The sequence below is a fragment of the Mirounga leonina genome, unplaced genomic scaffold (genome assembly GCF_011800145.1).
Source record: "Mirounga leonina isolate KUSES-001 unplaced genomic scaffold, KU_Mleo_1.0 Mir_114, whole genome shotgun sequence".
NCBI lineage: Eukaryota > Metazoa > Chordata > Mammalia > Carnivora > Phocidae > Mirounga > Mirounga leonina.
The window spans coordinates 52,259,052-52,283,736 of NW_023270265.1; the positions used below are offsets into that span (position 1 = coordinate 52,259,052).

General features: G+C 53.2%; 1 protein-coding gene across 1 annotated transcript in view; it reads right to left on the bottom strand.

The window, feature by feature from the left end:
- Positions 1 to 24,685, bottom strand: part of TCERG1L (transcription elongation regulator 1 like) — a 173,630-nt gene that overhangs the window by 49,172 nt on the left and 99,773 nt on the right. Inside the window, exons 5-6 of the mRNA XM_035020981.1 lie at positions 3,316 to 3,407; positions 573 to 661 (exon numbers count right to left, since the gene is read on the bottom strand). Of these exons, the coding sequence (XP_034876872.1) occupies positions 573 to 661; positions 3,316 to 3,407 (181 nt within the window). The remainder of the gene's footprint in view (positions 1 to 572; positions 662 to 3,315; positions 3,408 to 24,685) is intronic.

A 24,685-nucleotide genomic window follows, 5' to 3' on the forward strand; every position in this document is an offset into this window, starting at 1 on the left:
AGAGGGCACCTGACCCAGACACAAGGGCGCAGTCTCTGTTGTCTGAATTATCTGTTCCTTCCAGCTCTGCCCTACCCTCTAATCTTCAGGTTTTAAAACTAATTTTTATTATAATAACCTTTTTATTCTGCTTCTGAATTACTCCATTATAAAAGGACATTTTTAAAAACCAAAGACAGGGGCTCCCTGGTGGAGGGTATGTTGAGTACCGCACACTCAAAGATCAGGGATCCTCCCAGGGCAGCTGGAGAGAGCCAGACACATCTTTAATTAACAGCCGTTCAGTTACTGTGTTCTTGGAGTAGAGGGAAAAAAGCTCTCTGAAGCGTAAGGCATGGGACATTTTCTTCAGACACCATCTTCCACTGATATATATGCAACAGCTTATTATTTCAATACAGATGCGCAAGTGTCTGGGAGCAGGATAACCTATCACTTAAATGCTATTTTTCTTTCTGTAGAATGTCACATGGTGTGGAGCTGTGGCTGCCACGAGTTGCAGATTAATTTTTTAAAGCCCTGTATTACCTAAGGAACGTGCACTTTCTCGCTGGTGCCTGCAAGCATCTTACCAGGGGGATCCGGGCACCGGGGTGGAGGCCACGGGTCTGTCTCCCTCGGCCGCACTGTCCTCTCTTGTGACTAGTATGGATGGAGGCTCCTTTCAAAAGAAAGAGAAGGACAGCACTGGGTTTTTTTGTTTGTTTTTTTTGTTTTTTTTAAATTTAAGCACTCATCTTCAATTAGGCAACCAAGTGAAGAATAACAAGTCTCCTGCAGACAGACCTGCCTACAGTACCCACTCGACAATGACCCGCTCAGTACAGCAAAGCAAATGGGACTGAGCAATTATGCTGAGAATATGGAATCTAAGGCACAACAGACCATGCTGAGCAACTCAGACAAAGGCATCTCCCTAATTACCCCAAATTGGCTAAACTATCTGCTTTTGTAGACACAGAGACAGGCAGCAGTGGCCACGAGATTGCTTCTGGATGCCTTAACATCTTGTGGGTAAAACATCACGCGGATTCCTCTCCAGAAATGGGCTGACCCAGAGGCTGGGGTCCAGGGGGTCCGAAACCGTGCACTGTGGCAGGGACCCTGGAAGCAGCAAGGGGTCCTGGGTGCAGCTGGGCAAGCCCGCTTCCTTGTAGCATCCGCGAGGCTGGCCTCCCCTTTCCGGGCATCTGGCCGGGGGCAGCGTTCAGGGGCGTGTGACATGGTGCAGGGGATTCTGGGGCAGAGTTGGGTTGGAAAATCACTCTGTCTCTGTTTAGAAAACAAGGAATGTTTGAACATGACAGCACCTAGAAGAAAATGAAGACTTATTCTCTAATATTAAAAAAAACAAACAAACAAACCATGGCTGGGACACTTGCTCATCGTTCATTATGGATACAATTTGGAGAGAAATGGAGGTTGCTTGAGGAATGTGTCACCTCCGGAGCAGCCGGAGGAGAGAAAGGGAGTCGCATCAAGCACAGTAAACTCTTGCGGTGTGGGGAGGACGTTGTTTTCCTTTTCCCAGCTGTTTCTGTAGTTTTAATCTCAAAGTTAGAATATTACGATACTGGGTTCTCTTTCTCTTAAAAAATCAGGTGAGATTTAAAAACACGAGGACGTGATTCAAAACAACAACCAGGCTCTCAGATGAGAATGTCAGGTGCAATTAAAGCTCTAGATTCCTTGAATAAAAGGAAAAAAAAAAAAAAAAGGATGCCATCTCGATTTCTACCATAGCTTGTGCCAGGACGTTAAGGGACACCACTGTAGGTGAGGAGGTGATTAACCGCGTGTTTGGACGGTCGTGGGGCCGCGCCACCGTGTGCACACCCACGCGTGCCTCGGCCAACACTCATGTACGCCGTGTCAGCCTCCCCACAAACAGACGAGCTGGAAAGGCAAACGCTAAATTATGGGCGCACTGAAACATGAGATTCAGACAAGAAGTTCAAAGAACGCTGAGTGTCTCAGAGCCCAGGATGAAGAAAGTCCCATGCAGGGAAACGTGGTGCTCTGTTGGGCCATCCTCATTGCCCCCATCCACCCTCAAGACAGGGACTGGGAAGGGCCCCCATGGTCAGGCTTGAGTGGCCAGTGTGAGCAGAGCCGGCGGAGAGGAAGGACAGGAGTCCTGAGCCGACAACATTCCTCTGGAAAGTGCCCGCGGGGTCTCGGGTTGAGGGCAAAGCGGGCATGGCACCTCACCGTCAGACAGGCGATGCCCGGGAGGTGAGGGGCCGTCTCACTCCTGCGTGAGCATCCTGGGCTTTCCCTGGCCTCCTCCTGTGGCCCTCCATTCGCTGACACAGATAATGATTTTTAATTTATATAATTATCCCTAAGTTAACAATAATTTCTTTTGAATTTTCAGGTAGTAGGAGATGTCTTTCCTTCCTGTGAGAAAAAAAGGTCAGGATAAATAATGAACATAACAGGGAGGACTCAGAAAGTGGTGTTAAAAGAAATATATTGAGACCAGAGTTTATACTACCAATCCAATTAGAAAAACGAGGGGAGATTTTCATTATGAAGCTAATTGAACACTAGAAACCCAACGAGGGCCTCTGAGCAGTGGATTACCCCAGCTAATTACTCACGCAGATTTGCGGGGCATGATTTGTGGCAGGGACTAACATTTAAATTTGGCAAGGCTGGGACTCTCCAGCTAATTACCACTGTCTCCTTCACGGGGCACATGCTGCCCATGATTTCCTGTTGGCGATAAAAATGGCATAAAACTCCCTTTCCGCACTAAAGTGATAAAAGTGAATTAGAGGCGCAGAGCCCAGGGATAAAGAAAGTAGTTAAGGCACTAGAAAGGGTATTTGTTTAATAAATATGTAATTCTGGCATGGACGTTCATCTCTTAGAGAGAAATCCTACGTCCGGGAGCAGACGTTCAATGCGCGCTAACGTTTGTGACCCACCTTCGCCACCGACCACTGGTGCTAAGGATGGGGAAGGGTGTGAACGGGCCAGCGATGGCACCCTCTCCTGAAGTGTGGGGATAACACATGCGGGAAGCCAGGTCACCACACAAGCTCCTCCACACAGAGCCCAACCGGCGAGCCCTGGAACGGGACCCGCCGGGAAGGCCAGTGGCTGTTCCCAAAGCCCTCGGCCCCCGCCCCTCTGCTGCGTTCTGGAATCATCCTGCCGGGTTTGGCTCCGTTTCACAGAGCAGACGTCACCACACAAGAACCAGGTGGGAAAACAGGTGTGGGCGGGGGGGGGGCTGTGTTTCCAGCCCCGAGTCCCCTCACCTGGGGTTTCACGTCTTTAAAACACAAGCGGAGTCCGCAGACCCACCTTCTCTGCCCCGTCCCCGGCCGGGCTCTTCCTCTTGGCGTGAAGCATGAGGGCGGGAGGGCAGGGCGCTCGGCTGCGCTCTCTGCTTTTATCTGTTGGACCAAAACAACTGTCATTAGCATCCCATTTGTCACGTCACTTTGGAAAACTAAACAAGGACAGAAAGTGGCCTTGAAAATTCAACTTGGCAGCCCACACCACGCATCCCACAGCAAGGTCCCAGGGAAGGGCAGACTTGGGGGCCAAATGAGCCCCCTGCTCCATCCCACCTTCCTCAAGCTGCTGCAAACTTGGCTTCCTCGGCCACATACTCTGGCAAGGAGGCTGTGGGAAGGGGCCACAAAGGCCGGGATCCCACATGAGGCCCCGCCACCTGCCCACGGTGGGCGTCTGCACCTGGAACCCTCAGGACTGCGGACCTGGGTCCAGCCGGCAGGGCAGCCTGTCCCGGAGCCCAGAGGTGGGTCAGTGTTGACCTCCAGGCCCCGGTGCAGCCATGACCACCCCCAGGAGACATGGGTTGGGGCCTGGCAACACCAAACACAGGTCCATGTCCAGATCAGCCCCGGGGAAGGAACAGTCAAGCTTTCACTGAACTGTCTGACCACACCTGAGTCACGAAAATTCTAACGTCAGGGCAGTGGGGATACCTTATTATCACTCATGGGGATAAGCAGAGCTCCAGGACTGAGCTAACCTCTCCGGAACCTGTTGGGATTACTCCCCAAAGTCCACCTCCCATCCAGGTGTGAGGAGCAGTGGGGAGCCTGGGCGCCCAGCCCTCTGTGGGCTCCACGTGGGGCCACACTGCCCACCTGCAGCCCCAGCCCCACGGCACGGGCCGCACGTCCACGCGGAGGGTGGAGCTAAACATGCAAAACACGTCAGTAAGTGAGGCACGGCCTGGGAAAGCCAAGAGGAAGATAAGCGTGACTCAGTTTACTGGGTGTCTCAGGAGCCTGGGTGTTCTGGCTTGAAATCCCGGGACTACTCCGTCGTATCTTCTGCTGCATGTGGGGACACCTCATCCTCACGTTAACGATGCCTGATTCACCGGCGTTAGCATCGAAGCCGTGTCTGTCCACGCTTCCTCCCCGGCTGCCCGCTCCTCGCTTTACTCCGTGGAGACCATTTGTGCCGTGAAGACTCACGACCTAAACATCCAGCAACTTCAACAACAACATCTGCTTCTGGTGGAACCCACCACAGAGCAAGTGTCGGCGATTCAGTAGGATCACAGAAAGAGTTTCCAGATACTCTGCCCCACCCCACCCGTCCGATGGGCCCAGGCCAGTAACAAGACTCGAGACCCCAGGGATCCCCATCTCGGCTTCAGCCCATGGCCCCTGGATCCCGCCACCCACCACGTGCTCGAGACCGAGGGTGCCCAGGAGGCATCAGAGAAGTGGTTCTGGAGCCCCTGGCTCTTCTCTCCGCCTCAGCTGAGCAAACGGAACTGGGAGAGCGTTTGCATGGAAGGATGTCCAGACCGGCCAGAGACACGCGTGGGCTGGCGTCAGGGGGACCGTGGAAGACAGAGCCCCAGAGGGTGGGTGGCTGCAGAAGCCACCAGAGCAGCTTCTATAAGAAAGAAGGAGGCCGGCCATCGGGAACCCTGCCGAGGCCTCGGGGAACAGCACTGAAGGCGCTCCCAGAGCCGCCAGGCACGACCTCAGACCTGCATTCCCTGCTGCACCAGCGAGGCCGAGAACTGAGATGAGCTGAGCCCACCCTCCTGCCTCCCTTAGGCAGGCCCAAGGGGCGGAAACACATGGGCTTGGGCCAGAGTCCCACTCTTCGGGGATGGCCCTGGTCTCCACTGATGTGGTTCCTGCCCTGGGACCTGCTTTGTCGCTAGAAATGAGCAGATGGTGGCTTACTTCCTGCCGCCACCCGAGCCAGAGCCATTGGTCTGCATTTCCCGCAGACTTCAAGGGGCGGAGCAGGCAGCCCAGGAGGGTGTACCGTCATTCTCCACGACGGACCCCGTGTCTGCCTGTGGCGGCCCCACGAAGATCACGGCCCCCGTGAGCCAGCATGCATGTCGGGATCTTCTCCCGTGTTTGGAGACCTGGCAGTAGGGCCGCGGGCTCGCCGGGCTAGTCTCAAACGAGAGTTGCCACACTCAAGTTTATTCCCAATATCCCCTCATTATCGTGAGAAGACATCTGACAACCTTTCTCTTATTGAGAATGGTTGATCCTGGTAAACAACAGCTGTTCAGATCTGGCTTTTGAGGTCAAAGCACTTGCACTGTCAGTGAGGATCCTCCCAAAGTCCTGAGTTACAGCCGTGGGCCGCCAGGCCCCCCAGGACAGGTGCTGATGCTCCCCAGACAGGTGCCAGGCTCCCTCGGACAGGTGCTGTGCAGGGCACGGCCTCCCCAGGAGCCCATCGCCTCTGCTAATAGACGCGGGTTCGCGGGGGCCGCTGCGCCTTGGGCTCTCATGCGGAACGGGGTCGGTGTCTGGGCTGTCCCACTGCGGACGTGCTCACTGCTTGGCTCCCCGTGGGCCACTTCTGGGGACAGCTCTGAGATGCTCAAGGACTCCTTGCTCTGGGCCTCTCCACAAAGCCCAATGATGTCAGGAAAGGCTCCCTCGAGTGTCCAAGAGAGCAAGTTGATGGAAGACGTTCTACAAGTCTGGATGCCCAGGGCGACGAGGCAGCTAGGGCTGCACCATGTGTTCCAGGGTGGAGGGGGCTGGGGGGCCAGGTCTTTCAGTGCTGTCCACCAATCGATCACGCCTGGTGCCACGATCTGAAGTGCTCTCAAATGGCCTGCCGTTCGATTTTGCTCCTGGCAGAGCTGAGAGGCCAGGGGCTCAGGAAAGTCTGCATGGAGGTCTGGAAGGACGGAAGGCCTCTCTGCTGAAAATCACCACATCCGTCACCTGACAAGTGCTGATGTGCATCTGGCCCAGTCCCAGGGCAGTGGGGGACACGCAGGAAAGTGACGCAAGCAATTAGCCGGCTCTTCCCTCGAGTCCGTCAAGGCTGACCCAAGGCCAGGACACAGCGACAGCCCTGGGAAGGCGCGCAGGGGCCGTAACTCAACCCCCTGAACAAATCAGGGCATCGGGCCACCGACCAAAGACAACTCCGGGGCACACGACGGGGCAGCAGGTCTCGTGGAAACTGGACCCTCTGCTCAGCAAAGGCTGCTTCTATTGGACAAAGTGCCAGGATTTTTTTTTAAACATTCAAAAAATTGTGTTTTTTTTAATTATTAAAATGAACTGCAGACAAAAATACCTAACGTGTCAAAAAGATAAGAGAAATATATCAGTATCTCCTAATTCAAAGGAACATTCTACGTTCCATCTAATTCTAACTCAGTAAATATTGACCTCCCCTGGTCCCAGTCTCCCCATCCATAAAATGAAATGATCTCTCAAGTTCCTCCAATTTGGGGATTCTAAAAGTCATCTCGGTACTGGGAACTATGTGGGGTATATCCCAAAGAAAGAGAAGTGACCTTGGGGGGCTGGTGAGAGAGTCTTCTGGGTTCCCATGGGGGAGATGGGCCAACTCTGGAAAATGGATTAACCCCAAGGAAGAGGGCGGGAGAGAGAATTCACCGTTTCTATCCTGAAAGCCAGCAGTGACCTCAGACGGATGGCTCCTTTTGAACCAACCTCCTCTGATGGATTTGGAATTAAGTGGGAAATCTCCTCTGAGGCTAAGGGACCCCTGACCCACCCATGTCTCCCCCATATGACCCTGACGGTGATGTCCCAGGGTAGCATGAGGTTGAAGGGGACAGTGGGACAACTGAGTCCTCTGGCTGGTGCAGACCACGGGCCATATAGGAAGGGTTTACGAGGAGAATCCACACCACGACCTCAGTGTGCATGCTGGCCTCAGCCTGCAGCGTGCTGGAAGTTAACAGTGAGACAAGCCCCACGGATGGCCCGTCGCAGGGCACCATGCCCAGAAACAGGTGTCTGTCCCCAGGGACCTCCATTCACGACAGGCCGGTGTAGACAGGTGAGTGTTAGCGGACAATCCTGGAGTCACGGGGGCTCCGTTTTCTGGGTTTGCCGGTGGGGTGACCCCCTTTCCACATTTGAATGTTCTCACCTCCAGGAACAGAGAATTTATCAGGTACGAACAGAAGTGTCTTAAGGGGTTTACTGAGCAGTGTTTTGACCTTGCACACCGCCCCCCGCCCCACAAGAGCCATCTTGACATAATTTCCCCGACGCTCGGGCCGAGCAGGAACCATTATCTCATTTACACGGAAGAAAAACAGACCAGGTGAGTCATTTCCCAGGTTACAAAATAAACCATTAGGGAGAGCGGAAATTGTTTGTCAATTTAAATGGCATCGAGCTCCCCTGAAAATCTGACAATAAAATCAAGAGAAAAAGGCAATTTATGTCTCAGGTAATAAAAATGACACAGTCAGGCCTGTTGCATGCGGTTCAAAATGAGGCCTGGACAACACACCGGCTTTCAGGGTGTGCCTCCTGGGGGCTCAAGCATCCAAGGGAGACCCTGTGCCCGGGAGAGCTGGGTTCCGGTTCTAACACGGCCCAGTGGTGAATCAGCAGGTACTGCTGGTCAGGGCACCGATGGACAGATGGACAGAAGCACGACACAGATTCCAGGGCTGAGAACAGGCGAAGCTGGGAGGGCCGGGAGACAGGGAGCCACGGCGCCTTCGATTGCTTTTCCATCCGAGACCTGGCATCCTGTCCCTGCATTCCTGCGACGTCACCGCGGCCAAGGCCTACCGGCGAGGAGGTTCCCAAAGGGCGGGACTGAGCAGACGGCCTCCCGTTCTCCCCGCCAGGAAGGAGGAGGTGAGTGGTGAGCTCCTGGGGAGTCCCGCCACCCAGTGCTGGTTCAAGGGCTGCAGCAGGGCCCAGCCGGCAGGGTGGCCGGGAGCAGAGGCAGCAAAGGCAGCTGGTCACGGGGGTCTTGTGCTCCCGTCCCCTCCCCCCACCAGGGGACGTGCAGGCTGGGTCCCCCGCCTTCTCTGGGGCGGCCAATGCAGCCGGGTGGTGAGGCCACGAGTCACAGTAGTTGGACATCCGGAAGTGAGGCTGCCTGTGGTGAAGCCGAGGCTCTGAATGTCCACACAGACACGCAGTTACGGGGACAGAAGAGCCACGTCCTCATCTGAGAAGCCCAGCCCGGGAGCCCCCAGCCCGCGCACCAGCAACAGACACAGAAATGCTGGTGGCATCGGCTGGGCTCCAGCCTCTGCGGGATGGAGAGACAACCCCTGCCTGGCGGTGGAGTCTCCCGGGACGATGATCTCAAGCCTGCTAGGTGGGGGAGCACAGGACGGCCAGCACAGCAGGTGTCGGAGGGGGCCTGGGGTCCGGGGGGTCATGTGAAGGGAATGTGAGGACCGGCCTTGTCTGGGCCCACCTCCCTGCTCCCCACCGCCCGGCACAGTCTGGCCAGTGAGGTCCCAGGGCACCTGCTGGAGCTCCCCTATAACTGAACAGTATTTTCATGTCAATGGCAAATCATTTCTGAGTCCTTCCAAATTTTCCACAGACAGTCATTCCCCGAGTTGACAAACTGCAGAGAGAACTCGTTTTCTACCTGTTTGTAACATCCTGGATTTCGCTTTGCTGGAACAAAGGGTTTTAAAACACTGAGATTGGAGGGCGTGAGCTTGGCGTCCCCCACCAGAAAGCGTCAGGGTTCTGTGATACACCCCCACTCCCGGGACAGGGTTCTGCCCCCATCCCCAGCCAAGATCCCATGCCAGGCCTTCTAGAATCTGCTGCTGGTCCGTAGTGTTAGCAAGGAGCTGACATCACCGCTGGACAGAATGGCCTGGGGAGATGATGGGTCATCCTCCCCCGACTGTTCTAGAACCCGAACCTCTCCAGTTCTCTGATGAAGGCAGGTTTCCGATGGGGAGTGCCGACCTTACGATGGGGTTGCAGGAAGCCTGCGTGGAGCAGGGCAGGCTGAGGGACGCTCCCTCGTTCCAGCGGGAGTGGGCAGTGTCCCCCGCGCCCGGCCCAGGGGCAGGGTGGGGGCTGCCAGGGAAACTGGCCCCAATGCTGTCCACGGAGCCGTGAGCAGAGGAAGTGGGCGGCTAGGCGCAATGTCTGTGCAGGGAGTGCCCTGTAGGGCTTGCATCCTGGTCCACCCCATCGACCCCATCAACGTGTGTTCACTGAGTGAATGCATGAACTACAGGTGAGTCCCGTGTGATTTTAAAAGATTTGCTCAACGTTAAGATTATTATCCACATTCTTAATCGCAGGAAACAAACTGAGGGTTGCTGGAGTGGGGGGTGGGGTGGGAGGGATGGGGTGACTGGGTGATAGACACTGGGGAGGGTAGGTGCTCTGGTAAGCGCTGTGAATTGTGCAAGACTGTTGAATCTCAGATCTGTACCTCTGAAACAAATAATGCAATATATGTTAAGAAAAAAAAAAAGAAGAAGATAGCAGGAGGGGAAGAATGAAGCGGGGGAAATCGGAGGGGTAGACGAACCATGAGAGACGATGGGACTCTGAAAAACAAACAGGGTTCTAGAGGGGAGGGGGTTGGGAGGATGGGTTAGCCTGGTGGTGGGTATTGAGGAGGGCACATTCTGCATGGAGCACTGGGTGTTATGCACAAACGATGAATCATGGAACACTTCATCTAAAACTAATGATGTAATGTATGGGGATTAACATAAGAATAAAAAAAATCTGGAAAAAAAGATTATCATCCACAAGTAGGGATATTAAAGGCAAGAGGGACATCATCACGAATGAGAATTTCTGTAAGACAGTTCTGAGCCCTCTGTCAGGTGTACGGTGGGCCCTGCCACACACTTGGACCAGGAAGAGGGGGGAATGGGGCAGGGGGAGCCCGGGATGCAGAGGGGCCTGGAAGTGTAAACGGAGGTGAGGTGGGGACAGGACAGGCGGGGGAGAGGGACAGAGATGGATCCCTGTAAACCTGCAAACCATCATTAACATATTTCCCTCTGGCTCCAGTAAAATGTGTGGCAAAAGTACAGCATTCGAGCCTTTCCAAAAAGCATAAATCCATTTCACGGGGCCCGGCTGAGCGACCTAAGCAGCCCCCACCCTCGAGGCGGCCTGGGAGCAAGATCCACGGAAAGCAGGGATCACCTCCTCCCTCCCTGGACCCGGGAGGCTCTGGAGCGCGCACCCCACACCGCGTGCTCGGCCAGCCTGGCCGTCGTGAAGGCACAGCTGGGCTGGTCACTGGGCATGCCCTGGGGACGTGAGCCGGCACTGGGGGCTCAGGTGCCCATCCGGAGGCGGACGCACCCCCCCCACTGCACACACACACGCACGCACACACGCGCGCGGACAGAAAAGACTAGTAATAGAACTGCGACGGTTGCTAGCCATCGCAGAAGATGAGCACGTAGGCCAGGACCCGCCGCTTAGCTAGGTTAGTCTCAGGTGTACATGCGCCAGAGAGGAGAGGAAGAAAACCTGACGGGGGTCACTACAGATGAACAAACAATGGCAGCAGTGACTTTTTCTGAAAGGGACACCAAAAGTAAGTTCTCTGCTGTAAAAACGGTAAATGCTACGCACCACTTCCGAAACACAGACACCACCTCTGGAAACTGCCCGAAAGCGTTATCGTTCCCCCTCCCGCAGTGGAAGCCCCTGTCCTGAGTCCAAGGGCACTTTATCATCTCCTCCGGCTGGGCTGCTCCCGCTTGCCGGCTGGGGCACGGGAGGGGAGGCGGGGCCCGCTGGGAGCTGCGCGCCCCCAAGGTCCCCGCGAACGCCTGCTTTTGGGACGCCGAACAGGTGAACAGGTGAACAGGTGAAGGGCCCCGGGACACACTTCCACGAGGGTGCTGGCCGACGCCTCCCCTTCTGCCCTGAAGGCTGACCGCTTGGGACCCACACCTGTTTCTTTCAGTCTTCCATGACACTTCCACCCCAAACAGTAGCCATCCAACCCCTCAGGCCCCTTGGGTCGAGTTACTTTCACTTGTTTCCTCTGGGAACAGACCAGGCCTATGGCCACCTCTCATCTGACCGGCCAGTCCATCGTGGACAGCCACCCCTCCCCGCCCTCTCCTTCATCCTGAGCCGTTTCCACAAATCCTCAAGGTCTCCTTCGAGCCTTAACAAAACAGCTGCTTACAGGACCTGGGGTCAGAGGGGAGCCGGCTCTTACGTGGTGACAGCACAGTTCGAGGCCCCGCGACCCACACCCATGCACGGGCAGGGACCCACTGGGCCCCTGGGACTCCACCTCGGAGCTGACCTCTCTCAGGGGAGCCTCTTTGGGAAGCTGTTTGGAACCTCTGCACCCTGAGCTCAGTGTGTCCTTCAACAGGATGATGAATCTAAAACATGTTGATGGCATGAGTGATGTCCCAGGAGCCCAGTGGAGGTTTTCGGGGGCCAGCGTAAGAATGGGAAAACTCACTGGTGGGAGGGCCTCGAAGTGGTTTTGGAAAAGGACAGACTGGGCCTATAGTCTACACGTCTCTCTTTCCCATCAGCTGGGCCCCGATGAATGGGATGGGGAGCCTCTCGGGGCTCTGGGGTGGTCCTTGAAAGGCTGGAAAGAGCTACCGATGCTGAGCATGCTTCCCAGGCCTCGCGAGACAGTGGGGCTCCTTAACCTCAGGGCAGGACACGCTGCCCTAAAGGCTTCTCATCTTGATTTGGAATCAGGCCGTGGAGACCTCCACCCTCCCTGGGCCTAGGAGACCCTGGTCGCTCTGTGCAGAAGCCCCCTGGCGGAGCACCCCCCGCCCCGCAGCCCAGGGTCGGCCTCCCCTGGGGCCCCCACACCCCCTGCCAGGCACCGCCTCAGCACAAACGCTCCCAGGGTGACTGGTTTTCCACACTCGATGGCTCTCTTTCATCAAGTTAAATAACAGAATCAACAGATGGTACTCCACTGCACACTCTAAAGAGCCACAAATTAATTGTTTAATGAGACAACAAAGCAACTCTGATAGAGGCGCGCAAACACCGCATCAGACTCCAGGATTCCAGAGCTCATATGTGCTCCTGAGCGCACGTTCACACCCCACAGCGACATGCTCCCCCTCGGGGGCCACGGCCCGGCCTCACAGCCCAACCTCCAGCAGGTGGATGTCGCTGGGGCTCACGTGAACGCACTCCCCCTGGCTCCAGGGAAACCACACAGGTCTGTGCGGGGCAGGAGGTGAGCTGGGCCCCTGGCACAGCAGGCTGGCTGCCACGCCCCGTGGCCACCTGGCCACTGAGCAGCACCCGAGGGGTGAGGACGCTGTTTCCTCCTCCAGGGTACAGTGAAAGACCAAGCCATGCTTACAGGCAGGCTTGGATTGAGTGATAAACATGGAAACATCAAAATGCGTATCATTTAAGTCGGTTTTTAAACTTTTCTTTTAATTCGAGAATGCGCTAAACAGAGGCATGAAGAAGCTGCCCCTCCGAGCGGGGCGCAGTGTGACCTGGAGAGCATGGTCCTCCCTCCCTCAGAGGCTCCCGGCAGCCTGGGGTCCACCCTGTGGTGACGCCTCCAACCTCTTGACCCTGGAAAGTTCAGACAAAGCCCCACCCACCAGTGGGACCACCAGGGACAGCTAGGGGTGGGGGTTCCCAGCAGTTTCATCCAGTCCTAGGTTACTGAGCAAGGACCACAGATTTTATTTGATTTTGGTTTTGAGGTTGGTAACAACTGTGCTAATCTAGAATCTACAGCAAGTGGGCAGAACCTTAAACAACAGGTGATAGTTTTGTCACATGGATGACTATGCGATGGTCTTGCCCTGAGGTCAGGGCCCACGCACCCCTTCTGGCCCTGCTGCAGACAGGTGAGCATTTCCATCTCTGAGCCCCGGGACAGTAGTCCTCCCCAAAGACAAAGGGTTTACAGCTGTTTCTTCCTTTTTTGCCCAGAAGTATGTGCCGAGCACTGCCCTGCTCTCACTCGGCGTGAGACGTGAGGGGCTCGAGAGAGAGAGAAAGGTTAAGTGTGAGGCCGGCGTGAGCTTCAACAGCTAGCAGCGAGCCGGCGAGCAGCCACACTGCAGCATGGGGCCCCTGCATGAGGCCAGGCCAGGCCCCTCTGCAGTGGGGCGGGCGACTCGCTCACATAAGGAGCAAGAAGAGAGTCTCCAAGACATGACACTGAGACCCCAAAGACGGGCAGGGACAGGTGCAAGGGGCCGGAAACGTCATATGGAGATGAGGATGAGCAGGTGCAAAGTCCCAGAGCTCAGAGAGCCCTGACCCAGCTCCAAGCCCAGGGCCAGGGGGGCCGGGGCCGGGGACCGGGGGCCAGGGAGGGAAGCTGGGGCCAGCAGGGAGCCAAGCAGCAGCCCCCGTCCCTGCATTTGGACGTTCAGGGAGCAGCCAAGATGGAAAATGTGCAGCCAGTGACGTGGGGCCTTGCCAGTATTAACAATGCTAGTCATGACGCATTACACACAGTGTCTCAATGTTGTAACGTGATAAAAGGGACTAAACTTTATTTTCACACTGAAAATTTTTTCAAGGCCCCTAATTACTATCACTAAGATTTCACAGAGAAAGGAATCTCAGGAGGGGCCTATAATACCTTAGGTGTGTTCTGACAAAGCTGAAATTCAGTCTTGTAGCCTCACAGTTCAAATATTATCTTAGCAGTTTGGTTACGTTAGCATGAGTATTCACGGCTTCAGACTTTAAAACATCTCCAAAGTACCTTTTCATAAGCTTTCGTTGCATATGGAAGAGAAATGCATGATTAAATATATTCACATTTTAAATTACATCATTAAATTTTATCAAACAGGAATATTTTTGTAAAGGAATGGGATTCAGTATTAAAGCAATTGTAATCTAACAGGGAGGTTGTGAACCCCATATTTCTGGAGCAGGAATTAGGACCCCTGAGTCTGTTGGCTTCAAGGGCAGTTGTGTAGCTGGGTCTCTGGGTTCAGGAGCACCCCGCTGGCTGCATTCTCGTGAGGGCAACTTTAGGGATCAGGCCAAGAAGGGCACAGCGCCCCACTGCCCCCTGGAACCGAGCCAGCCTGGGGGCTCCCCGATGCTGCTCTGGGTCTGCCCGGTTGAGACATACCCTCCAGTCCTCCAGCCCCCACCACGGAGCCCCGGCCTGGGAGGAAGGGGCTGCGGGGGGGCTCAGGGAGGGTCCCCCACTCCCTTCACCTGGTCTGGGGCAGTCACTGCCCCTCGGGGACCAGACTGGAGAGGGGCTCAGCAGCGAGGGGGCCGGTAATCCAAGTGCATCTGGGCCGCTTCCTACCCCCAAAGTATGGGGATGATGGGTCTGGGGCAGGCCACCGCAGAATGTGGATTATTTCCAGCTCAAGACCATTAGGGCCCAGTCGATAAGAAGAGCGTTCTATGCCCCCCTTACCACCATCGCCTTCCTCAGAGTTTACATAAGAGGCCTGTATGGGGAAGAGAGCGCTCACCGAAGATAACAATTTTTTATGTAAGAAAGACTTCTAGAACATCTGCTGCTCCCACCTCCTGTGAATCGTCTCCCGACCTTGGGAGCCGGACCCCTAACCCTTTCTCCTTAGCTCAGGAGGGCAGGTAAGCCTCCCTGCCTGACAGTCCAGGAGCCCCTTATTTCTTTGTGGGACTCCAGCATGAACGTAATTAAATTTGTTTTCCTCCTGTTAATATATTTTATGCAAATCGAATTATCATTTCAGCCAAAGAACGTGGAAGGGAAGAAGGGATGAGTCTTCGTCCCCTACAGGGACAGTCGCTTCCTTCTCTGAGTTTCAGGTGTCCCAACAGAATGGGACAAATGACGCCTGTAGCTCACACTGTAGGTGGGGTGGCACGTCTTCCTCACAGGTCCTGGGGCTCGGAGTCCCCGGCCAGGGTGCCGGCCTCGTGGGATCCGGCGAGAGCCTCGGCCTGGCCTGCGGATGCTGTCTCCCTGCACCCTCACACGGACAGCAAGAGCATGCTTGGTTCTCTTCTTACAGGGGCCCCGATCCCCCCATGAGGGCCCCCTCTCATGACCACATCTAAACATCATGACCTCCCCACGGCTCCACCTCCAAGTGCCGTCACATTGCCGGCTAGAGCTTCAACACATGACTTTGGGGAACACGGGCATTCGGTCCATAACGAGACTACACGGAAGATTCTGGCTACAGGCGGTGCTGTGCAGAGTATCTACCACAGCAGGTGCGCACGGAATGGGGTTCTAGCAGTTCCCGGGGCAAAATCATCCAAAACCAGCTTCATCCACCAGGCAGACTCTGCCTGGGGGCGAGCAAGCGCACAGGACCCCTGTGGGTCGGGAGCAGAGGGCTCTCTGGTTCCCTACTCTCCCCAAGTGCAAACTCAGGCCCCCTGGGTCCAGTCACCTTCTTTGACAGGTGCAGCCTTGTCTTCTAGAGGGGGCTTCCAGAACATTGTGCTAGCAATGATTCTAGCGTGACAAGTTTAGGGGAAACACTGTTTCCCAATATATCGGGAAAGACGATTCATTCCTCCTGAAGCACCCTCGCTGTACTAAAGCGTAGCTGTGAATCGGGAGGCAGAATTTGGCACAGCTCGGCTGCAGCAGAGGGTCCAAGTGCATCTGAGCCCAGGTGCCCGCACTTCCAGGCTCTCAATCAAGCCACCTGCTGAATGTTCTAGACCCTTCCACTGGTCCCAGGTCCCCTGTGAGCAGACGTAAGAGACAAAATTCTGAAGAATTTTCTCCTGTGTCCTAAGAAATGTGTCTGGCACTGTCCTCTAATGGCAGAGATGAAACATATATCGAGGGTCTATCACATCATAAAGATGGTGTAGGGGCTGCCCGCCTCGCCCAGCGTCTTTCTGGCCCCTGCACCCCCGGGGGCTTGGCACCAGCTGGACCTCATTACCTACCTAAGTTGAAAGGAACAGCATCTATTTTTTTTTTAAAGATTTTATTTATTTATTTGAGAGAGAGAATGAGATAGAGAGCATGAGAGAGGGGAGGGTCAGAGGGAGAAGCAGACTCCCCGCTGAGCGGGGAGCCCGATGCGGGACTCGATCCCGGGACTCCAGGATCATGACCTGAGCCGAAGGCAGTCGCCCAACCGACTGAGCCACCCAGGCGCCCAGGAACAGCATCTATTATAAAAGTTCTCTTAGCTACGAATCATGATTTGTGATAAATTCATCCTACCCCAACTCATTTGCGTTATTTAAATGAATAGATACTTACAAGGGTATATGCCCAGTGCCCAAAAGTGTACTTGTGTTTCCTGTAACTCTATGTGATTAAAACAAAAGGTGATGCTAACAGAACCATCCTCTGCAGCCACACATCGGACTGCAGTGGCCCTTTGATTCCTACACCTGCATCCTGGCACGTGTCGTCTGCTTGCTCTCTGAAGAGCCGAAATTGAGTCAGCTCTGACTTTTTGCAGACCAATCTATATGAAAATGCAGTCCTCAGCTAGCTGATTTATTTTCACATTTAGATGTAATAAAATTAATAGGGCAGTTCTCATTTCAGTTGATGAAATTAACTCAGACTTTAAAAAAAAATCCAACTTCCTTCAGTTATTTTCTTTATTTTCAAAAGGGAAGTTATTCCAGTCATTTGATACAAATGGCTTTAATTAGTTTAAGGCAAACATAACCTTTAACGAATACAGGCTTGGGATCCTTAGTCTGTGTGCTAAGGGAAACGAAACAGTGCTGTTTTCACACATTGATTTGTAACGTCAGCCTGCACAACCTGTTTTGGTTTGGCTTCAAAGTAAACCACCCATCACCCGAAAGAACGATCCCCCTGCCGAGGCCATCAAGAAGCCAGCCCATCCCCACGTACACAGACGCATCCTTACAACAAGGGCAGGTGCGTTTTGTGGAATGCCAGGGAGCAGGAGACCCAGCACGTCCATGTGCTGTGTATTGTGTTTGGTATACTGCCCAAGATGCAGGCTTGGGCTGGCTTGGAGGATGGCAGACGCGTTCTAAGGAGCGTGCACTTTTAATGACTACTTCTTGTAAAGGTATTAAAAATTAGAAACAGTTAATCCTACACTAACCATGAAACACCTAGTAAAAAGAAACCCTTTGTTTCAGAAATATTCCAGTGAAGGTTCTTGTCTTGAGTTTACCTTTCGCCCGGTCTACTGAGCTGGTTACCACCTGCGTCAGCTCTGTGTCACCTAGAATCAGAGTCTCTGCATCAACCACACATCTACTGCAGATCTGATCCAATGCCCTTCAGTGGCACCTCGAATCCCATTCCTTTCCCATCGGTATGTTATTCCCCAGGAGCACCCCACTGCCTGAACCCCCTCCCCAGAACAATGCCGCTTTAGACAACTGCTCGATCTGGAATACCTTCTCCACCCCTCCCGCACACAGCTCAGGGCTCATCCTCCCTGCGACCGTCCGTGACTCCCCATGTGAGCACAACATCCTTGCTCTGCCCTCCACTCTGTCCATTTCTCGTGTCTTTACAGATCGTACTCAATTGTTGGCTGATGAATCCCTCCTTGGAAGATAAACTCCTTCGAGGTGGAAACCATGCCTCCAGCATTTCTGTCCACCATGCACCTGCACAGGCCTGGGTTCAGTGGGGATCCCCCAACCCCTTTAGCCAAAGTCACTTTTCCACCTCGGTGATGATTCCTCCTCTCTGCCTCTGGGCAGGCCGAGCCGTGGGCTTCTCCAGCTCACCGCACTGGGTCTGTCCCGGATGCTACTATTTCCTGGAATTTGTCTGCCTTCCCGCCTGACAGTCCTCCCCAGTGCATTAGAGAATGCGATCCTCAGCAAAGCCTTCACGCCGGCTCTTGCTCGGGGTAAAGACCTTATTGTCCTGTGTTCCCCACTATATATATTTCTGTTCTAGCATATCACATTCAAATGACTCATCTCATGTCTGTGAGCTCCCGGAAAACAGAAGCCGTGTCTTTTAATCTTTAAATCTATTTTAAATCAACTATGTGATCGACACAAAATAGATGCTTAATGAATGTTGGATGGCTGATTAAATGTATATTTGCTCAAATGAACGAACAAGCATCCTCTGGAAGAGATAAGTGGGCTTATCAATCTGCGCCCTTCCATGTGCAGAGCAGTCAGACAAAAGAGAAACAAATCAGCAAATAAGCGAGAAGCTGGACACACTGCCTGGCAGAAGCTGAGGCAGCTAGTGTGGGGATCTTCCATTCCGGAGCAAAACCCTCCAGCCCAATCATTGAGAGGGAGCGCCAGCAAACGGCCAGCACCCAGCACACCCGACCTCGAGGCAGACCTGTCCCTGGAGGCTCTACATGGACACAGAAGTCACAGTCAGCTTTCTACTGGCTGATCCTGAAGTGAAGAGGGGCAGCTCAGGGCTGCCAGACACCTGAGCGCATCTACAGCACAAAAGAACAAGGCCGACTGTAGACATGGGGCGGTGAATGGCAGCGGACCTCCCGTAACGGAGAGGAACGTGTAAAACAATCAGAAGCATAGCTAATTTCTAGGAAAAAATACTTAAAATATATAATACACATTAAATTATATTATATATTTTTATATTCCCTAGTATATTTACATATACTCATATTTCCCAGAGCTCTGTCTTACTTTCTAGCTTATACATAAAATACATATGCATTTATATTAATGTATGTATATATACATTTGAAAGACAACATCGGGGCACCTGGGTGGCTCAGTCAGTTAAGGGTCCGACTCCTGGTTTTGGCTCAGGTCATGATTTCAGGGTCGTGAGATCGAACCCCCACATCAGGCTCCCTGCTGGGCGTGGAGTCAGCTTGAAATTCTCCCTTTCCCTCTGCCCCTCCCCACCCCCACTCACACACACTCTCTCTCTCCCTAAGGAAAAAAAAAAAAAAAGGGAAAGACATCATCAAATATATCAAAATAGAGAAGAATGTGATAAAAATTTTCAAAACATAGAGATGTGACCTCAGGTTTGGCAGTGGATTCTTGGCTATGACACCAAAAACACAAGCAGCAAAAGAAAAAATAGATAAATTGTACCTTTTCTAAAATGAAAAACTTTTCTGCATCAAAGGACAACATTAAGAAAGTGAAAAGACCCACAAAATGGCAGAAAATATATCCAAATCATTTATCTGAAAAGGGGTTAGCACTCAGAATACACAAAGAACTGTAACAACTTAATAAGAAGACAAACAGGGGCGCCTGGGTGGCTCAGTCGTTAAGCGTCTGCCTTTGGCTCAGGTCATGATCCCAGGGTCCTGGGATCGAGCCCCGCATCGGGCTCCCTGCTCCATGGGAAGCCTGCTTCTCCCTCTCCCACTCCCCCTGCTTGTGTTCCCTCTCTCGCTGTGTCTCCCTCTGTCAAATAAATAAATAAAATCTTAAAAAAAAAAAAAAAGAAGAAGACAAACAACCCAATTAAAACATGATCTTCTCAGAAGGCTCTAGACCCGCCTGCCACTCTGCACTGAGTGCCCCACAAGGGTCCTTCCCCTGGCGGCCCGCTCCCTCCCTCCATTCCAACATGCTACCGGGGAAGGCCACCAGAGACACACCCCTTGGCTCCAAGGGTCTGGGAAGCGCAGGCCAAAGCACCTTGGATGGAGCACACAGGAGTGTCTCGATACCGTGACCTCAGTGATGGTGGGTCATGCCAGTCAAGGACGCCACCAGCCCCACCCCAGCTCCCTGTGCCGGAGGCTCTGAGGAATGGGCAGGGGCAGTAATGAAATGAGCAGCAGATATCTGTGAGGGGGCCGTGTGACCTCAGAGTCAAGGAGAGCTCATCCAGAGCTGTCCCGGAAACTCCCATTATCTGGGACACACAATGGCAGTCCAGGTGGCCCAGCGGGAGCATTTGGTCTGGTGTTCCGCTCTGCAGAGATTCAACCCGATGGCCTCATTAAGGACTGGCCCCATCCCCACCCCACAGTACTCCTGCCCTGTGCGGGATGTTTGCAAGGGGGGCATCTCCCCTGCCCTTTGTCCACTCCACTGCGAGAAAACCAAGGCTGAGATCATCTGCCCCTTGCGGGCAGCAGAGCCTCCCTGGTTCTCTCTTCAGCCTGGAGTTTCTCAGCCTCCTGCAGGCCCCTTCACTACCTGCCAAGGACGAAACAGCTCTGCGTGGGATGTTTGGGCCACTCGCTTCTGGGGAGGAGCTCCCTGGCGGGCCCAGGTGGCACCCCTACCGAGCGCTTGGTCCCACCACTTTGGGGCAAGTAGGGTGAGCAGTCAGAAGAAGAAAGAGACCCCCAAGGTCTCCGGCAGAGGGGAGTCCCCATGTCCTGCACAACCACTGCTCCTTCCCTGGCTAGTCTCCGGCCTGGCGGAAGGGGATCAATCTGCAAGTGAGTAAACGCACAGTCTGTATCCTGAGGTGCTCCTCTCCTCCCAAAGGATAGTCTCTCCTCCGCTCTGTCCCCAGCACGTGCCGCCACCGCCCACCCCTAGTGCAATTAAAGCCATGAGCACCCGGCTTTTGACAAGAAGATGGAGGGCTTCGCCGTCCTGGCGGTTAATTGGCGGTGTTATTTATGAGTGTTGAATGCTCATGAAGTTCCCTGGCTGTTTCTGATGCAATTAGTTTCATTGATGGCAAGGTTTATCAGTTGAAATAGTGGGAATCAAAGGACCAACGGATACAATAGAACACAATAAAAATGAGCATGCTCGGCTAGTTTCCATGCAGAACACCTAGAAAATGGGTTTCAAAGTTTTTACCGGGAGATAGAAGATCCCTCTGGCTTGCCCAATTACTTTATCCACACTGGAAAAAGAGAGAGCACAGTCAGAGGGCACTGAGCTTCTGAAATAAAAGGCAAATTTCATCTGTGGGCTGCCCCAACATCTTAGTATTGCAGAAACAAATCTGAATTTCTATATTTCAATGACTCCTACACTCAGTAATGGGCACATAATTAACATTAATTCAGAATAATTATTACAGAAAATTCAAAAGATGCTTCACACAAATGTTTCAATAGATCTGACTATGGGTGTTTGCCTGTGACAGTTATACGTGGGACCGGACTCCGTACCTTTCTTTTTAAATCAACTTAAATGTTAATAGATAATATGCCCAATGAATAATTATTCAGGTTCCAAAAAAATACAGAAGAATATAACGTGAAATATCTCCCTCCACTCCTCAACCCACACACAGAAACCTCTTTGGAATTAATGAACGTTAGTCTCTCTGTGAGCCTCTCAGACATTCTGCGCATCTACACGAATATGAGGACGCACGCTTTCTGTTCTGTACATAGATGTACCGTAATATATATTTGCATTGTGCCTTTTCTCTTAAATTTAATCATGTAGCTTTGAGATCCAGGTAAAGAAATTTTGCATTGTCCTTTTTAACAGCTCTGAATACCCACTGTACGGACGACCAGAGTCTGCAGAAACCCCCTCCCCATTTTCTAGGTGTTCTGCCAGGGAATGAGCAGAGCATGCTCATTTTTATTGTGTTCCATTGTATGGACATGAAGATTTTTCTAGTCTTTTGCTCTTACAGCTCTTATTGCCACGAGCAGCCCTGGGTCCTTGTCACCTGCCCCCCAGTAGTTCAGGTGAAGGTGAAGCCCTGTAGGAGAGTGGCTGGGTAGGAGGCTACAGTCTCATGATTCTGGTTTTGATGTTGCTGAACTGGCCATCCCATTTCTCATTTTAATTAGTGACCACACCTACCCCCCCTCCCCGGGGGAGTGCCCGGCTTCTGGCTCCTGGCCACACTATGCGCATCGAGTGTTGCCTAGGACCAACCTGAGAGGTGGTGCTTGTCTTAAGAGAGATCACTTTCCTTTGGGCTCCTCCATCAAACACATGCTTACTGAGAGGCTACTGTGTGCCAGGCACTGTTCTTGGCCCAGGGGAGTACACAGGGAACACAGAGGTGAAATTTCCTGTGCCCCGGAATGTCCATTCTGATGAAGACAGACTCGGTGTCATTATGACTGCGAGGAGCACCTTCCCGCAGCTGAAAAAGGTCTCTGTGCGTATCTTCTCTTCCGTGAACTATATGGCCGTGACTTCTGCTTATTTTCCCTCTGGACTGTGGATCTTTGTCTTATAGATTCACAGAGCCCTTTTGGCTGGGAAAGGAATGGGAAAATGCTGTCCGCCTTCTACTTTCGTTGTGATGGTGGTTTCTATGGCCCACAGTTTTATTTCTAAGGGGCCAGATTTGCAAGTCTTTCATGTAGAGCTTCCGGGTTTTTGCTGCACTGGGAAAGAGCCTCCTCACCAACAGCACGTAATTAATTCTTGCCTATCATTGTCGGCTGCATCTGAACTTCATCCGACGAAGGTGTGAGGCACGGATGCACATCCGTAATCCACCTGGTGGCTTCTGTCTTCTCGGCGCCATTTTCCTGATGATCCACATCAGCCCTTGATTTGAGATGCCTCCTTCATCACATACCAAGTCCCTGCAGGGAGTGTAGTCCGTTCCCAGACACAGGCACATATGCACTTATTTACATACCGATGTTACATTTTTGCACAAACACACACACACACGCTATTTTAAGATCAAAGAGCAAAGGAAGTTGATGGTAGATTCGGGCAGACAATGTATGTGTGTTACTAAATCCAACCCCGTACATTTTCATCACTCCTCTTGCTGAGGTCCCTGAGAGCAGCACGACCCCCGGAGCCAGGCCCCTCTGCTGTCTGCAGATCCTGTCTCTGTCCCGCTGGTTCAGGCCATGTTTCAGGTTTAGGCACACTTGGGACTCACTATGACAAGCATAGGGACAGTGGGGAAACGGGGAACAGGTGCATACTCTTAGCACATTAGCAAACCTCCCAGGAGCCTGGAACCGTGAACAGAAAGCCTGAATCACAGCCTGTCCATTGTCGCCACTTGGCAAGTATGTATGGCTGTCTTCCTCACGTGGGGGTGCATCTCTGCTCAGAAACCACAGACTGGGATGCCGACAGAAAGTCATATCATCCGAAAGGCTTAGAACCCCGTGAGGATAGCCAGAACCCAGCTTATGAAATCAAACTCAACCTGATTTTGAGCTGTGTCGGGAACCCTTCCCTGAAATGGGCCATGGGAATGTTGGCTTATTTCTCGCGACATTCTCCCAACGGTCTTCCCAGCTCTGCTCCTCCAAGAGCCTCCATGGGGGGTGAGGGGGCACAGGACCAAGATGGAACCCCCTGCCTGGGTCTGGGGCACCCATCAGCAGGGGCTGTGGTCCCGCCCACGTCCCCAAAGCTATACACAGGCAGACGCGCTCGCTGGGTGCAGCGTTGCCGAGGGGCTCTGCCCAGTGGCAAAGGCATTCCATAACTTCTGTGTTGTGGTCCTGTGGGGTTACCATGGGAAGTCATGGCCACGTGTGGTGTGTGTGTGTCACATATATGCTGTCTTATGGAGGATGCTCAGATAGCACTAGTTGTTGTTAGGATGAATCCTCATCTTACAGCTGGACACATCTGACGACTGAAAGAAGTTCTCATCCACTTGCTTGCAACCTGGTCCCACGCGCCTGGGCCCCCACACGCTCCCCCGTACCAGCCGCGCAGGACAGAGGCGAGAGCAGAGGGGGAAGCTGCACCTGCCCCGGGAGCTGGGTCCACCTGGCGTGGCCGGCCCTGCCCTGCTGGATGGGAGCAGTGAACTACAGAAAGGTATCCCCGCTGCACCTGCCCAACTAAAAGAACTCGCCCTTCCCTTCTCCACACAGCATCCTGAGTGCCCATGAGCACTCCACCCTGACCTCGCAGAAGGAGCCGCGACCAGGTGGCAGGGAGACCGCACGCGGCAGTCGTAATGGGTCACAGTCCAGCAATTTGGCAGACTTGGCACGAACACACTGTCGTGCAGATGTAGGTGTCAGCAGCTCCTTCCTGGAGCGTTGGCTTCACTCTCATGTCTGTAAGCCCATCGCTGAAGCCCCGGGACTGTTTGCCTTACTCGATATTTCAATATACCATCTCCGTGCCTCCAAAGCTCTTCACGAGCACAATTTTAATAGCTGTCTCCTTTTTCAACAGAATTCTAGATTGCAATTTGCTCAGTCCCTACTGTTGGGCACTTAGACTTTTATTATTTTTGATTGCCCTATTTTAAACTATGTTCTGTGGCATGTCCTTATGCTCGCCCTGCACCCACCGTGGGCCTGTAATCATGCTCTAAGCTTTCATCTGCTATTTCAAGCTTGAGATCGACTGGTCACTTTGCTACAGAGCCTGACCCCTACCTCACCCCACATCCAGGCATGCCCTGTGCTGGGAGAACTCCTGTCAGCCCCTCGTGTGAGGGGAGGAAAAACGGGTCATAGAAGTTATGAAGATGCCCCCACCCCGGGGCCACGGGGGGAGTGACGGGTTCAATCGAGTCCCGTGGGCGTGGGCTGCAACCCCATGTGGGATTTCTGATGATGGGATTTCTTCGGATCGAGTCCCATGATTGGAACTGCTGGATTCAATAATATATAAAATTAAGCACCTTGATTTATATTAAT